The sequence below is a fragment of the Monodelphis domestica genome, chromosome 3 (assembly GCF_027887165.1).
Source record: "Monodelphis domestica isolate mMonDom1 chromosome 3, mMonDom1.pri, whole genome shotgun sequence".
Lineage (NCBI taxonomy): Eukaryota > Metazoa > Chordata > Mammalia > Didelphimorphia > Didelphidae > Monodelphis > Monodelphis domestica.
Window position 1 is genome coordinate 478,038,632 of NC_077229.1, and position 17,890 is coordinate 478,056,521.

At 38.3% G+C, this 17,890-nt stretch overlaps 1 protein-coding gene across 1 annotated transcript in view; it reads right to left on the reverse strand.

Annotated features, from left to right (window-relative positions):
• PCSK1 (proprotein convertase subtilisin/kexin type 1) overlaps positions 1-17,890 on the reverse strand; it is a 55,121-nt gene that overhangs the window by 32,420 nt on the left and 4,811 nt on the right. Inside the window, exons 2-5 of the mRNA XM_001363963.4 lie at positions 17,608-17,712; positions 5,680-5,790; positions 3,641-3,787; positions 794-870 (exon numbers count right to left, since the gene is read on the reverse strand). Coding sequence (XP_001364000.1) covers positions 794-870; positions 3,641-3,787; positions 5,680-5,790; positions 17,608-17,712 — 440 coding nt within the window. The remainder of the gene's footprint in view (positions 1-793; positions 871-3,640; positions 3,788-5,679; positions 5,791-17,607; positions 17,713-17,890) is intronic.

Consider the following 17,890-nt stretch of genomic DNA (forward strand, 5'->3'; position numbering starts at 1 on the left):
TTTATCCTCACAAAAAACTCTGTAAGGTAAGTGCTGTTATTATCCCCATTTTAAAGGAAAGGAAATTGAATCTGAGGGACTTGTTAAAGGACTTGTCTAGGATCATACAGCTATTAATTGTCTGAAACTGAATTTGAACTCAAGTCATTCTGACTCCAAACCCTACACTCTATCTACCATGCCACCTAGTTGCTAATCCCTAATCTGGTACTTTAAGACAGAAGTATGTTTCTTATGAAGCAAGGACTCTCTATAGAATTATTTGTTTTATTGTTCTTCCTACAATATTGGCAGATTCCAGAAGCCATGAAATCTACCCAGTAAAATGTAAAAATTTCCTTCATTTCTTGTGATCTTTCAGCTTCACTCTCCCACCTTAAAAAAAAAAAGATGATTCCCTAAGCTTCAAGTGGTATTGGTCATAGCAGAGGAAGAAAGATAGGGATGGGGGAGAAAATGAAGGTGGTTTGGCTCAGAATTTCTTTACTTATCTCATAATGCTTCATAAAATAACTGATATGCTCAATTTGATCTGGGAACTCAGTCAATTCCCATATCCAACAATAGCAGGGGCAAAAATAGTAGATGCTTTAGTTTCTTTTTAAAAAATAACACAAAACTCTAATTGTGACACTGAAGGTGGGAACAAATAGTTCTTCAGTTAAATGGCCAGGCACTATGCATTCTGAGTATCCAGAGGGCAGAAAAGCATGTGCCATTTATACTACATTTTGCTCAAACAAGCTGAAAACATTTAAATGCATTTTTTTTCTAAATATGGACATTTACTTACTTGTTTTCATTTGTGGGATCATATCTGGGAAATGGATCACGGTCATTGTCATTAAAGTCATAACTGGCCTCTGGGTCCTATAGAAACAGCAAATCAGCATTACAGTGTGACTGGCCAAAAGCAGCTCACCCTCCCCTGGGAGATGGTTCAGAGAAATGTACATCAGTGTACCCAATCTGCATGCATCCTGTATCTTGTATCCTCTGACTAGCTGGTGATAAATACAGCTAAACTAATAAGAGAATGGTTTGCGTAAGCAGCTCTTTTCTTGGGTCTAAATGATAGAGAATTTGAGACTCAAAATCCTGTTTAAAATGATGGAAATTATTGGGAGAAAATTTAATTTAATTTAAAAATAAATGATAGAGAGCCTGAAGGCATGGAAAGGATCATAATATTAATAGTAGTAAGGACAATAATAACAATAATAATGGAAATGAGAATAAGGTAACAAGAATTCCATTCATGTAGTGCTTTTAGGTGTGCAGAGAGATTTATGTGTATTATCTCATTTTAGGGTACTGTACTTAGTCAGAAAACCTGGGCCTGAGTTCCATTACTGTTGATAAAAATCACAAAGTCTCTCTTGAGGCTCAGTTTCTTCAGTCTATAAAGTGGGGAGTTACAATATTGGCACTACTTAGCTTATAGGGATGATCCAAAAGTCAAATAAAACAAGGTATGTGGAGGTGTTCCATAACCATAAAGTGCTATCTCAATGTAAATTATGCTCCCAAAATAATGGATAGTGATTTATCTAAATAATTGTGAATTTTTATCAATCTATTCCTCCTAATCACAATTCACCAAATATTTTAAGACTCTTTTTAGACAATTAAGAAGTCTTTTAAGCCAATAACTAGTATTTTAATTCAGGAAAGGGTTGTCTAATACACTTAGGGTTTTGGACCCACAAAGTTAAACAATAACAGCTCCATGGCAAGGTGATTCTCAAGCAGAGAATCGGGCTGTCTTTATATCCTATGTGTGTGTTCCCCATATGGCCAATGGATTCTACTTATTGAACATCACCAGGTAACCAGACTTTTCCTAGGTCTTATTATTTCCTCTCTTCTTCATATATACACACACCTGTTCCAGTCTTTTATCCCCAGGCTAATCCCAGGGAGCCCCATAATTCTTCTAATGCAAATGGATTATCACAAGATTAGTGAAGAGTAAAATAATTAAGTATTAGCAGTGTGTTAAAGCAAGAAGGGACTCCTTAAATTATCTTCTAGATGAATCTTTTTACCATATAGTTGATGAAATGAGGCCCAGAAAGACTAAATTACTTGCTCAGAGTAACATAACTAGCTCATGGCAGATTCTGGGACTAGAACCCAGGTCCAATGGAGCCTGTTTTCTGATTAAACTGTGTTGTTCTGTTCCCATCACATCAAATTTGTAAGATCTGATGTGCCCTCAAGAAAAATTGTGCTAGTATAGGCAATACTCCTAGAGTTGATAGCATGAGGATTTTTATTAAAGGGAAAACAGATTGTCTGACCATGCTTAGAAAGCTTATCAGATTACACGGCACTCCTTCACATGCAGGACCCTTTCTTAAGGTTTATGCCAATTTTATGCCCCACCAAATCTCCAGCTGTGGTTTGAACATGAGTTAAAACATGTAATTGAGGTAATATAACATGTAATCTCTTGGTCCATGATTAAAAAAAAAAATATATATATATATATATATATATATGTATGTATGTATTAGGCTATAAGTGGGCAGGGTGTTCTCACAAAGACTCTATTGAGGTACACACCTCCAGTTTCTTGGTAATTCTCTGTTGCCCCTATCTTCTTTATAAAAACATATTTCCAACTTAATTTTCCTTCTCAACAAATAAAATCTATTTTCTTTTCCAACCATCTCTCCATTTTTTTTAAAAAGGCACTTTTAAAAGATAAATATTTATAGTGAAGCAAAACAAATTCCCATATTAACCACACCCCATATTCTTTTCCAGATCTTATCCATTGTTACTGCTCCTTAGCTTTGGCCAGCTCTATTCAGTTATTATTATGTAAAATATGATCATTGGTTCTAGCCCAACGAGGGTATTTAGTGAGAATATGAAATAACTTGACTACTTTGGGGTATTCATTATTTGTATTAATTGAAATGTGAATGAATCCCTAGTCTAACCCTTGAATTTTCTTGTATTTATTCTATAAACATTTTGTATACATTCATAGTTTCTCTCTGGATTATGGGCAGATGTTGTTTTTCCCCCTTTGGATCTCTGAAAAAGGTATGCACATCATAGGCACTTAATAAACGTTTTAAGAAAATTTTATGTTGGCCACTCAGCATTTCTATTTCACTGTCCTCACTATGTCTCTCCTACTTTAGATCTAAGCACAGGGGAGGATGTACAGTTTAATTATGTGATATAATGTTTTGGTGAAAACATGGTCTTTAGAGAAGTAGAAGAGTGAATTATAAAAATGTAGATTTAGTTGCCTAAATTGTGTTTGGCTTTCATTTTTTTTTTTGCCCAGAGAAAGTCTGGAAGATCTTTAATGATTCACTTTCCCCTCTTAACAAGGAAATATGTTTGAGGTCTGATGCCCACACACACCCATCCACTGTAAGATTACTCCTGGGAGATTAATTCCATTCAACTCCCAGTGACACACAGCAAGTTTTTGATAAGTTGGCAGAAGGGAGTTGGAAAGGGACAAGAGCACTGGCTCTGGATCATGTGACCCAAGCCAGAAAGAACAGTTTTCTGTCTGAGGAAAGAAATGCCCAGTGCCTTTATGCCTGCTTCAGAGCAGGAAGCTGTCCACCACCCTCTCTTTCATAGCTAGAGTGTGAGAGCCCAAACTCACATAGTTAGCGAAGATGTCAGTGTGATTCCATTCCAGGCCATCATCCAGAACAGTGATAACCACCCCTTTCCCTGTTATTCCTTTTTGCCAAACTGGTATCACATGGAGGTCCAGTTTGGGCAAGACCGGGGTCATCCTGGTATCTTGCTAAGAAAGAGAAATAAGAATTATTGGCGACTTTGTGCTTTGCCCACTTCAATTGGGATCTCAATTGAGCCCAAGTTTTGAAAAATTGTGTTCGCTCTCCCTGATGTCAGACTTGGGTGTTTGGGTAATTTAACAGAAAGTAATTAGGTTAAAAAAAAAAACAAAGTTGAGGGTAGGTCTTGAAGAGTCAATCATCAGGATAGTGCACTTTTCCTTGTAATTCCAGTGGAAAATCACTTGAAAAGATGAATCACCCTGGGGCCCCTTCTGTTTGAAAGATGAGACTTTGAAGAAGCCACTTGCTCATCATTTTCTTTCTTTTCTAATGAAATGTTCAAGCTTTCCAACTACCAAAGCTTTATTTGATATTCTCTGTTCCCTTTCCTTCAAAAAATAAAGTAAGACCCTGATTTCCTTTATGTTTCTGATTGCTTAGGGTATGCATAAAGTGATACCTCTAAAGTGCTTCTATCTTTGTTTCCCAAAGAAAAAGAACAACTCATAATAGCCAGTTATTGAGGCCATTTATTTAGCTGTTTCTAAGTACATGAAACTTAGACAATAAGCTTATGTTGGAGGGGAGTTTCTCCCACCTCCCTCCCTTCCTCTGTCTGCCTGTCTGTCTGTCTGTCTGTCTCTCTCTCTCTCCTTTCATCCTTTTTCCCTTCTCTCTCTCTCTCTCTCTGTGTAACTTCTAAAGTTATAGAGTGGAACAGCATGGGTGGACTGTCAGAAAATGGAGGTCCAAGGAAGTAAAATACCAAGATAGGCTGTCAGATTTATGACAAAGGAGTCAGTAAGCAATTTGCATATAACAAGAATCAAGAGTTTTACTAGACGCAAATAAACCATTTTCCCATTCACTGATGAGATATATAGCAACCATAGCCTACCAACCAAGTGCCAAGAAAGTATAAAATATGCTACAAAGGAAAGTAGGAGGTAAATTTTTTGCAGCCCATGCCTAATCAAATTCATAAGAGAATGAACTCAGCTTCAGGAATAGTGAGGGAGACCATATTGCTTCCTGTAAAAAGTCACTAAATGAGTTGGAATTGAGAATAATGGAGAAGTGTATTCTCCTACTGAGCAATAAACATAGGGACACTTGGATTTATGATTCCACTGGTAAAGGGCATTCCCATATGAGGAAATTCCTTTTATCAATGTAGATTGGCATTGTCACTGAAACTTAAATCATAGAGGGTTGTCTAGAATGGTGGTGTCAAACTCATAGAAATTAGGGGGTACTATACATGAGAATCCCTGCGGGCCCAGAATTGACTTGGGTTTAAAATGTAATGTTATTTATGTTTTATGATATCTTAATTATTTTGTTAACTATTTCTCAATTACATTTTAATCTGGTTCTGGCCACACTTAAGACCCCATGTATTTTTGATGCCTCTGGCTTAGATGACTGAGATATTAAGTTACTTGTCCTGTGTTGTATGGTCAGAGGTTTTATTTAAACTCAAATCCCCATTCTAAAGTTGTTGATTTAGCATGAAGGGACTTCAGAGATTACCTAGTTTAATTTCTTTTTACAGACCATTGATTATTTGTGACCCAAAGTGGTTAAGTAAATAGCCTAAAAGTCAGAAAGGAAATGAGGGCCAATTTTTCAAACACTGAATGGCCAGAAAAAGTTGACATCCATCTGATAATGCATAGGCTTTGGCATATTGTTTTCTCCAGGGATTATGTGGAAAATAGTACCAGATCCCACTTACCTCCTGCCCTTTCCTTCTACTCCCAAAGGGACTAAATTGGAGATCTTGTGAGAGTACATTGGCTCTCGTGCTCCAACAGGTTGTGATATCCCTCAATATGCATATATGAAAATGCAAAATAGATGGCCCATCCACATCCATGTTTGAATAAACACTTACCAGATACCATTGCTGATTCCACATTGGGTCATTGAAGAGGTCCTCTGCTGAATCTCTTAGGATAGAACGTTTGTTTCTCTCTTTCCCATACTGTTGCTCAGCCCATGTTACCTGCAGAGATTTTTAGATAGGTAATTTAACAAAATTCCCTCATATCCTAGCCTCATCAGAGATCTGGAAGAGAGATTATTGACTTCTGTGTAGACCAATGCAAAGAAGATGCCAACTAGAAAGATAAGATTTTCCTCTATAACAGTAAAGCATACCTCAAGGGAGAAAGGAAACATTAACCAAAGAGAAGATTTCTTCAAATTATTTACCCTGTCATTAAAGTAGAGGCAAAAGCATAGCCTTTTTTCATTAGCACAAACTCCACAATGTCCATTTTTTGATGCTGAAATTATGGTACTGTTTAGTTATAAATGTATCCACTGAGACAGAGACAACCTAAGGAGAGTCAAGAGATGACTGTGATTTGGTTTGGCATCATTGACTTGCACTGACAAAGCAGAAATTGTGGGGAAAGAACTCTTATTTTCCCATATTTAAGGAAAGCAGCTTATAATATGAAATATAATGTAATATAAAATTAAAAGTGTGATAAGAAGTATATTGGCCCATTATTATGTATCATGTATCATGATCAAATGATGTGAAATTCATCTGTGCTATAGACAATGTCTATAATAGGATCATATTTGAGCTACAAAGTCATTGAATGACTACCTTAGGTCATGCAATCGATTGGGGGTTAACTAAGAAAAGTATTAAAGTCCCAACTTCACACCGTTCCCAGTGTATCATAGGCTTATCCATTTATGCATATGAGGTTTTCAGCATATGATATCTATCTGGTAGAAAATACACCACATGCACCTTATATAATATATTTAATTATAATATACAATAAAAACACACTAAGAGAAAAAAAAGTTTAAGCCTGGTCATGTATTTCAGAAATGGTAAGTCTTTTTTCAGGGTTATTTTTTACACAAGAACTTGAATTAAGAAAAAAAAATCCACTCAATATTTTAAATGTTTCTATACTATCTAAAGCAGTGTTGGACTCATGGAATAAGTTTTCTCCATTTCTCTGGGATAATGACAAGTATATATTATAAAATTGGCTTTTACTTTAATTGAAAATGAGATGTTGGGACTACATGATCTCCCATCTCCCTTGCATTTTGAGTATTTTAAGATTCTCTAAATTGTCTTTTCTCTTTTTTAATAATATTTTATTTGATCATTTCCAAGCATTATTCATTAAAGACAAAGATCATTTTCTTTTCCTTCCCCCCTCCCCCCATAGTCGATGCGTGATTCCAATGGGTGTCACATGTGTTCTTGATTCGAACCCATTTCTATGTTGTCAATATTTGCATTAGAGTTTCGTTTAGAGTCTCTCCTCTGTCATGTCCCCTCAATTGCTGTAGTCAAGCACTTGCTTTTCCTCGGTGTTTCCACTCCCATACTTTATCCTTTGCTTATGAATAGTGTTTTTTTCTCCTAGATCCCTGCAGATTGTTCCGGGACATTACACCACCACCAATGGAGAAGTGCATTACATTCGATTATACCACAGTGTGTTTGTCTCTGTGTATAATGTTCTCCTGGTTCTGCTCCTCTCGCTTCCTGGAGGTCATTCCAGTCTCCATGGAATTCCTCCACTTTATCTATCATGCTAGCCAGTCTGCTTGGCGTGAGGTGATACCTCAGAGTTGTTTTGATTTGCATCTCTCTGATTATAGGAGATTTAGAACACTTCTTCATGTGCTTATTAATAGTTTTGATTTCTTTATCTGAGAACTGCTTATCCATGTCCCTTGCCCATTTATCAATTGGAGAATGGCTTGATTTTTTGTACAATTGATTTAGCTCTTTATAAATTTGAGTAATTAAACCTTTGTCAGAGGTTTCTATGAAGATTTTTTCCCAATTTGTTGTTTCCCTTCTGATTTTAGTTACATTGGTTTTGTTTCTACAAAAGCTTTTTAATTTGATGTAGTCAAAATTATTTAGTTCACATTTTGTGATTCTTTCTAAGTCTTGCTTGGTTTTAAAGCCTTCCCCCTCCCAAAGGTCTGACATGTATACTATTCTGTGTTTACCCAATTTACTTATGGTTTCCTTCTTTATGATTAAGTCATTTACCCATTTTGAATTTATCTTGGTGTAGGGTGTGAGGTGTTGATCAATTCCTAATCTCTCCCATACTGTCTTCCAATTTTCCCAGCAGTTTTTATCGAATAGTGGATTTTTGTCCCAAAAGCTGGGATCTTTGGGTTTATCATATACTGTCTTGCTGAGGTCACTTGCCCCCAGTCTATTCCACTGATCTTCCTTTCTGTTTCTTAGCCAGTACCAAATTGTTTTGATGACTGCTGCTTTGTAATATAGTTTAAGGTCTGGGACTGCAAGGCCACCATCATATGTATTTTTTTCATTATTTCCCTGGATATCCTTGATCTTTTGTTATTCCAAATGAATTTTGTTATGGTTTTTTCTAAATCAGTAAAGAAATATTTTGGGAGTTCAATGGGTATGGCACTAAATAGATAAATAAGTTTGGGTAGGATGGTCATTTTTATTATATTGGCTCGTCCTATCCATGAGCAGTTAATGTTTTTCCAATTGTTCAAGTTTAGTTTTAGTTGTGTGGAGAGTGTTTTGTAGTTGTGTTCATATAGTTCCTGTGTTTGTCTCGGGAGATAGATTCCTAGGTATTTTATTTTGTCTAAGGTGATTTTGAATGGGATTTCTCTTTCTAGTTTTTGCTGCTGAGCTATGTTGAAGATATATAGAAAAGCTGATGACTTACGTGGGTTTATTTTGTATCCTGCAACTTTGCTAAAGTTGTTGATTATTTCAATTAGCTTTTTGGTTGAATCTCTTGGATTCTTTAAGTAGACCATCATGTCATCTGCAAAGAGTGAGAACTTGGTCTCCTCCTTGCCTATTTTGATGCCTTCAATTTCTTTTTCTTCTCTAATTGCTACTGCTAGTGTTTTTAGTACAATGTCAAATAGTAGAGGTGATAATGGGCATCCTTGTTTCACTCCTGATCTTATTGGGAATGCATCTAGTTTATCCCCATTGCAGATGATATCAGCTAATGGTTTTAGATATATACTGTTTATTATTTTTAGGAACGACCCTTCTATTCCTATGCTTTCTAGTGTTTTTAATAGGAATGGGTGTTGTATTTTATCAAAGGCTTTTTCTGCATCTATTGAGATAATCATGTGATTCTTATTGGTTTGTTTGTTGATGTGGTCAATTATGTGGATGGTTTTCCTAATATTGAACCAGCCCTGCATCCCTGGGATAAATCCTACTTGATCATGGTGGATGACCCTTCTGATCACTTGCTGGAGTCTTTTTGCTAGTATCCTATTTAAGATTTTTGCATCTATATTCATTAGGGAGATTGGCCTATAGTTTTCTTTCTCTGTTTTTGACCTGCCTGGTTTTGGAATCAGTACCATGTTTGTGTCATAAAAGGAGTTTGGTAGAACTCCCTCTTTGCTTATTATGTCAAATAGTTTGTATAGTATTGGGATTAACTGTTCTCTGAATGTTTGATAGAATTCACTGGTGAATCCATCAGGCCCTGGAGATTTTTTCTTAGAAAGTTCTTTGATGGCTTGTTGGATTTCATTTTCTGATATGGGATTATTTAAGAATTCTATTTCCTTTTCTATTAGTCTAGGCAGTTTGTATTTTTGTATATATTCATCCATATCACCTAAATTGGTGTATTTATTGCCATATAATTGGGCAAAGTAATTTCTAATGATTGCCTTAATTTCCTCTTCATCAGAGGTGCTGTCACTCTTTTCATCTTTGATGCTATTAATTTGCTTTTCTTCCTTCCTTTTTTTAATTAGATTGACCAGTACTTTGTCTATTTTGTTTGTTTTTTCAAAGTACCAGCTTCTTGTCTTATTTATTAAATCTCCCACTAATATGATTTTACTGTCTATTTCTTCCTTCAATTCTCCTAGTTTCTCCATTAGAAATTTGGGTGCTATATTATTTGGTGCATACATGTTGATTAGTGATATTTCCTCATTATCTAAAGTCCCTTTTAACAAAATATAATTACCTTCCCTATCCCTTTTAATCAGGTCTATTTTTGCTTTGGCTCTATCAGATATCATGATTACCACTCCTGCTTTCTTTCTGTCAGTTGAGGCCCAAAAGGTCTTACTCCATCCTTTAATTCTGACCTTGTGGGTGTCAACCCGCCTTATGTGTGTTTCTTGAAGACAACATATGGTAGGGTTTTGGATTCTAATCCATTCTGCTATTCGTCTACATTTTATGGGTGAGTTCATCCCATTCACGTTCAAAGTTATGACTGTCATTTGTGGACTCCCTGGCATTTTGATATCCTTCCCTGGTTCTAACCTTTTCTTCTTTGGCTCTACCTTTTAGTCCAGTGATTTACTTTAAATTGGTCCCCCTTGTCCCCTCACTTGATATGTTTCCCTTTTTAATCCTTCCTTTTTTGTTCCCTCCCCTTCCCCCCCTCTCTTTCCCTTCCCTTTTGTTTTCCCTCTCCCCCTCCCCCCCTTGGTTTTCCCATCTCCCTACCCTTGTTGGGTAAGATAGAATTCAAGATCCCAATGAATCTGGATGTTTTTCCCTCTCAGAGTTGATTTCCTTGAGAGTAAGGTTTAAGTAAAAACTCTCTTCCTCTCCTTCTTATAGGAGTTTTCTTCCCCCTCCCCTTCCCATGTGAATCTTTGTGTGAGAACAATTATTCTATTTGGTCTTTCTTTCTTTTCCCCCTATTTACACATTAGATTTTCCCCCAACATGTTAGTATACATAGATTGATATAAATGTAGTCCTTATAGAAGAGAGTTTGAGTAAAAGAAGAAGATAACATTTTTCTCCTTTTCCCTTTCCTTCATATTTACCTTTTCAGGTATTCCATGCTCTTTGATTTTTGATATTGAACTTTCCACAGAGCTCTGGTCTTTTCTTTGCAAAAACTTGGAAATCTTCTATTTTGTTGAATGCCCATACTTTCCCTTGGAAGTATATTGTCAGTTTTCCTGGATAGCTGATTCTTGGTTGAAGACCCAGCTCTCTTGCCTTTCTGAAGATCATGTTCCATGCCTTACGATCAGTTAGAGTAGAACTTGCAAAGTCTTATGTGACCCTGATTGGCATTCCTTTATATCTAAATTGTCTTTTTCTGGCTTCTTGCAGGATTTTTTTCTTTTGTTTGAGAGTTTTGGAATTTGGCAATTACATTCCTGGGAGTTGTCTTTTGGGGGTTTAGTGTAGAGGGTGTTCTGTGAGCTCTGTCAGTGGCTGTATTTCCCCCTTGTTCTAGAATCTCTGGGCAATTTTCTTTTATTATCTCTTGTATTACGATGTCAAGTTTGCTGTTTATTTCTGGCTTTTCTGGAAGTCCAATTATTCTTAAATTATCTCTTTTCCCTCTATTTTCCAAATCTGTCACTTTGTCAGTGAGATATTTTATGTTCTCTTCTAATTTCTTGGTCTTTTGGCTTTGCTTTATTAGTTCTTGCTTTAAAGCCTGGTTTTCCTTTTCACTTTGGTCAAACTGGTTTTGTAGATGCGTGAATTTCTTTTGCATTATTTCCCACTTTTCCTCCCAGAAGGCTTCCATCTTTTTGATCATTTCAGATTCAAATTCTTTATGGGTTTGTGGAGAGTTTCCATTTCCTTTGGAAGGTTTTGGGGCATTTGCTTGTGTTTCCTCTTCTATCTCCTCTGTGTTTTGTATTTTTGCTCCATAAAATGTGTCCAAAGTCGCCCCCTTCTTCTTGTTGTTTTTTTTTTTTAATTTTGGGACTTTTGTGCTTCTGTGGAGTTTGCCATCTCTATCTGAGTGGGGGGATTAGCTTTTCTTATCTCTGTCTGGTGTTCAGAGGTTTTAGCCCTAGGCAGATTGTCCATTCTATGCAGTTGTTGTTCTGTCTTCCCGGGAAGCCAGGAGTTGCTGGTGTGTCCCTGTTACTGCCCTCCTCTCCTCGGCACCCTCCTGATGCTTCTCCATTGCCTTACTTCCACACTCTAAGCCTAGCTTGGCCCTTGTTCCTGTGCCTTATCCGGCCAGCGCCTACACTCTGCAGGGGGAGGGGCCGCGGCTTCCCAAAGCTCTGAGGGCTCCTAATGAGGTTAGCTTTCCTTGGGTTGAATTTAGTATGCCTTGAGGCAGGGACTTTTTTGTGAGACTCTGATGGAAGGATCCAGCCAGGGGGTTACAAGCTCCCCCCCCTCTCTGTTTCCCTGCTGTCTGGGTGCCCCCTCGACTGGGTTAGGTTGTTTTCAGGATGTGGCCTTCAGAATAGCCGGCTCCCGAGGCCCTTTTGCCAGTCCTGAGGGTTGCTGTTGTTTCAGAAGACCCTGCTCTTTGAGGGGAAGGGGCCACGGCTTCCAGGAGCTCTGGGCGAGGGCTCCGATAAGAAGATTAGCTTTCCCTGGGTTGAATTGAGTGTGCCCTGAGGCAGGGACCTGAGACTTGGATGGAGGGATCCAGCCAGGGGGTTATAAGCTCCCCCCATCTCTCTGTTTTCCTGCTGTCTTGGTGCCCCCTCGACTGGGTTAGGTTGTTTTCAGGATGTGGCCTTCAGAATAGCCGGCTCCCGAGGCCCTTTTGCCAGCCCTGGGGGTTACTGTTGTTTCCGAAGATCCTGCTCTTTGAGGGTGAGGGGCCGCGGCTTCCCTGAGCTCAGGGTGAGGGCTCCTGATAAGAAGATTAGCTTTCCCTGGGTTGAACTGAGATTCGGATGGAAGGTTCCAGCCAGGGGGTTACGAGCTCCCCCATCTCTCTCTGTTTCCCTGCTGTCTGGGTGCCCCCGCGACTGGGTCAGGTTGTTTTCAGGGTGCGGCCTTCAGAATAGCTGGCCCTGGGGTCCTTTTGCCAGCCCTGGGGGTTACTGTTGTTTCCGAAGACCCTGCTCTCTGAGGGGAGGGGCCACTGCTTCCTGGAGCTCTGGGCGAGGGCTCCTGATAAGAAGATTAGCTTTCCCTGGGCTGAATTGAGTGTGCCCTGAGGCAGGGACCTGAGACTTGGATGGAGGGATCCAGCCAGGAGGTTACAAGCTCCCCCCTCTCTCTCTGTTTCCCTGCTGTCTGGGTGCCCCCTCGACTGGGTTAGGTTGTTTTCAGAATGTGGCCTTCAGAATAGCCGGCTCCCGAGACCCTTTTACCAGGCCTGAGGGTTGCTGTTGTTTCAGAAGACCCTGCTCTCTGAGGGGAAGGGGCCACGGCTTCCCGGAGCTCCGAGGGCTCCTCCCAGGGGGTTACGAGCTCCCCTGTCCCACTCTGTTTCCCTGCTGTCTGGGTGCCCCCTCGACTGGGTTAGGTTGTTTTCAGGAAGCGGCCTTCAGAATAGCAGGCCATGGGGCTCTGAGGTTGCCTCTGCTGCCTCAGACTCGGCACTCTGGGTTGGGGGGGATGGATCCTAGGACGTTCCTTCTGCCTACCCCTTAGGTCCGAGTGATCTCGGGTTCTGGATTTGGGGGGGGGGGGCGTACCTTTTGATCCAGGTCCAGATCCAGGAGGAGGACTCCCGGGGTCTGTGCTGTTGATTGGTTTGAATTTTGGTGCCCTAGGAGCATTCGGTTTGAGATCGGTAAGGAAGAGTTTCAGGAGATCTGAACTTTAGCTTTCTCTAAGCTGCCATCTTGACCGGAAGTCTAAATAGTCTTTTCTAATTGCATTCAGATCAGATAATAAACACAGTTTATATGTGTGGGATACTTTTATGATAACAAGCTACTTTTTCCTCACAGCCCTCCTATAGAGTAAGATGATCAGGTGATTTTTCTAGTAACTATAATGGTCTTAATTCCCTAACTGTGTCTCTATTTGCTTAGCCATTCAGTCTCTTTTGCTGAGGATTACCTACCCATTTGTGTTTGGTTTATGCATCATTTAATAAAAGCTGATGTTTGTAGAGCAATTTAAAATTTACAAATGTTTAATATACACTATTTCATTCATGTATATATTATCTTCACAAGAGTTCTATGATGAAATTAGTGTATATACTATTATTCCCATTTTTGTAGATTAGTAAAGCTGACAGATATTGAGTAAATTGCTCAAGGTCATATGAGTAGTAAGTGAGAACTATGGATTCAAGTTAAGATTTCTGTATTTGCCTAGAATTCTTTTCACTTCATCACATAATCACAAAACCTCAGACCTGAAAGGGACATTAGAGGTCATCTAGTCCAAACTATGTCTAATCAAGAATCCTCTGTACAACATTCCTGATAAGTAGCCATCCTGCTTCAGCTTGAACACCCCAGTTGAAAGGAAACTCAATATTTCCCAAGGCAGGCTGTTCAACTTTTGGATAATTCTAATTGTAGGGCAGCTAGATAGTGCAGTGGCTAGAGCACTGGGCTTGGAGTCAGGAAGACACATTTATGAGTTCAAATCCAGCTTCTAAAACTTATTATCTGTTTTACCCTGGACAAGTTGTTTGCCTCACTTTCCTCATCTGCAAAATTACCTAGAAAAGGAAATGGCAAACCACTCCAGGATCTTTGCCAAGAAAATCCCAACTGGAGTCATGGAGTCAGACATAGCTGAAACAATTGAACAACAATAATGAATTATTTGGAAGTGTTTCCTTACATCAAGCTTAAATTCGTCTCTTTATAATTTCCATTCTTTGCCCTTGGTTGTCTCCCCTGGAGATGAGTAGGATAAGGTATTACTCTCTTCCACATAAGAGCCCTTCAAATACTTAAAGAACCCTATGCTGTGCCTCCTAAGTGTCCAGGCACAACATTCCATGTTCTTTCAATCTATCCTAAGATATCATTAACTAGAGGCCCTTCTTCATACTGATTGTCTTCCTCTGGACACTCTGCTCCCTAAATTTTTGAGTCTAGAGCTCAATATAACATTTCTAATTTGATTTGATGAAGGTGGAGTACAAGGATCCTGTCTGAACTTCCCTAATCTTCAACATAAATCCTCTCTTAAGCCTAAGAGAGCATTCACTTTCTTTGGTGCCCTATCATACTGTTGCCTCGTTTTGAGTTGTCATCTGCTAAAATTTGAATAAATGGTAACACACATGAAATAGTCTTAATTTTCTTTCTTGTAACAGGAATTCATTTTAACAAATGAGGCTCACAATTACATTAATAAGACCCATTTTTTGGGCAAGAGGAACTTTTCTTCCCTACCCAAAATGTTAGCTCCATTTTACGGAAGTATGTGTTGAGGAAACATGAGTTAAATCTAAAAATAAAATTTGGAAAATAATCTGAAATAAACTATAAAAATCAGTCACTGAGTTCCTGATGCTTCAATTAGAAAATGTACTGTGAAACCACTATAAACATTGGGAGGAATTCAAGAACTAGAAATTACTCACTAATGAATTATTTTTAAACTGCATGTATCTGCAGGCAATGTTGTGTTGGCTTGAAATACATCCAAAGCTTAGAATAGACTGCCCATCACTTAAATTAGTCTTCTTTAAGCAGGCTGCTAAGGAACAAGTGCTCATCTTTAGAGAAAAGGGTCACTTCCAATTCAAGAGTATTCTAGTACAATCTTGGGAAGTTCGTACATAATTGCATTTCATTTTAAGGGATAATTTGAATGAAAATGAGAAAAATGTAAACAAAGTACACTAAAATGAAAGAGTTAGTTTTGCAAATGCCAGTCAGAAAAAGGAAAGGGGAACAATCACTGAGATTTGATGTACAAATCTGAGAGGTCTGGTTATCAGTAATGTCATTTATCTAGAGGTCCATCATAATCTGAATGAACATGATATAGCAATTTGGAAACATTTTGTTATGAATAGAATTTGGATAAGGTGATCAGGGACCTCCAAAATCTGGAAAGGCTAGCAATAAAAATGGTGATAAAATAGAAATATTATTTTTCCTATCATAAAATGTATCTAGTTTAGGGTTTTATGAAAGGGTAAATAGTGATCCACTATGGATGAAGACTATAATAGTTCCAAGAAAGAAAAGAGTAATAAAAGTAGGTTATTTGATCTTTTCTATGAAATCTTTGAATTCAAAAAGAATTCAAAAATTATTCTGACCAATCATTCTTTCCTCTGTGAGTTGAGAGAAGGGAGCAGAAGGAGATGGTTCAGCTATGTCAATGATAGTTATAGAAGTCAGTCTAGCTTCAGAATGTGTTGTTATTAAACCAGAGGAAACAAACATGCCTGGCCACAGATCTTTGAGACAAGTTCTCATGTGTATGCTGATATACAATCTACAAAAATGATATCTGGTCTAAGGAAAGAAAAGGAAGATTTCACTGGAAAAGGACTTTGAAAGGTATTTTCTTGGGTTTGTCATATAGAAGTACAGAATGTTGGAGCTAGAAGGGACCCTATAGATGATTTAGTCTAACTCCTTCATTCAGATTTAAACAACCCAAACTAAGACCCAGAGAAGATAATGCTGCAACTCAAACCTGGGTCTAAGTTTTACCTCATTGCTTTTTCCATGAGTTAATCTAGCATTATCTACTTCACAAAGAACTAATATCATTGTATCAAAGAATACAGAAGCTAGAAGAAACCTTAGGAGATAATTTTGTCCAACTCTTTCAATTTACAAGGGGGGAAGTTAAAACATAGAGGTAAAATGGCAGAAACTGGACTAGAAGCTAGATCTCTCATCTCTCAAACTATTCATTCCACTATATATTGGCCTATCCACTGATACTGATTACTAGTGGTATTTCTGTAATTCACATGATTCTACTAGGCACATGCTATCCACATTCAGAAAATTCCCTAGTCTTTTCCATCCAGATACTGTTGACAAGGAGGATTGTCATGGTAGGAGGAAGAGCCTGAAAGCCCCTGAGTTTGACAATCATTGGGGTAGCCAGCTTATCAGACTTTTTTTTAGGTTGGGTCTCCCTATCTTGTCCATGATAGTAAAGTGGCCACATCCTGGCCCAAATGCACTATTTGTCAGCCTGAGACTTTAACCTGCTCAGTTTCATATATGAACCTGTTGACCCTTCCTCAGGAAGCCTTGTGCACACATATCCCTATCCATTCTCAGAGGCCCATTCCATTGGTGTTGGACTTAACTTCTAACTCACTAGCCTGAGCTTCCTTGTTAGCAAGAATTACAAGAATGCACCACCATACCTAGCATTAATGCACTCTCTGCTGTTCATGTTTGGAGGGTACAGAGAAGGAGTCATTTACTCATTTCAAAAGCACCTCTTAATTCCAGTATCTTCCTTTTGTGGATTATAGCTGTTTATTCTACATACAACCTGTTTTTTATGTATTTGTTTGCATGTTGTCTCCCCCAGCAGATTAGAAGCTCCTTGAGGGCAAGGACTAACTTTTGCCTCTTTCTGTATCTGCAGTGCTTAGTATAGTGCCTGAAACATGGAAGGTACTTACTAAATATTGATTGATTGATATATTGGGTCCTTATTCCTATGCCTTATCTTGAATACGGAGGTAAGCTTGGGTTCTTGAAGACTATGTCAAAAGCAAAAACAAACAAAAATCTCTGGCAGGTATTAACAAATCGCAAAGGCTTTGAGTAAAAGTCCTGAGACATCCAAAGACCGGACTAGGTAAAGCTAGTAAGGCTCATTACCAGGATGTCTATATGGGTACCACATTAAGTCTCAAAAAACTTTCTCTAAAGTCTCAGAGGAACTGAAATCTGGTTTGGAAAGACCTACATAGACAAAATCAAAGATATTTTCAGTGTCAAGGAAAATACATAAGTTATTCATGTTTATCATCTCATACAAATTAACTCAATTTTATTCTTAGTTAAAATACATACCTACAGCAAGAAAAACTACAGAAGTAAAATAATCAGAATAAAAGTTTATTATGTTTCATTAAAATTAAGGAGGAGTGATATAAGTCAACATGCTGACTCAAAGAGAAATTAAAAAACTTACCCGGTCATCATCAGATAATCTCTTTGTGATGTGAATGGCACTTCTTCGAGACCTTCTTGGGTGATTTTTATGCCTGAATAAGTAGTGATTTTCAAGTGATCCAATCTATAAAGGTAGAAAGATTTAAAAGGAAAAAAATGTGTTTCTCAAAGAATCATTTAGGAGGAAGGAGAGCACTGGGGTATGGGGGACAGCCAAGAGAGAATGCCAGAGGAAGAAAATACAGGACCCTAAAGAAGGATGAAGCAGGAAGATGGCCAAAACAACCCATTGGCCTGAGCTG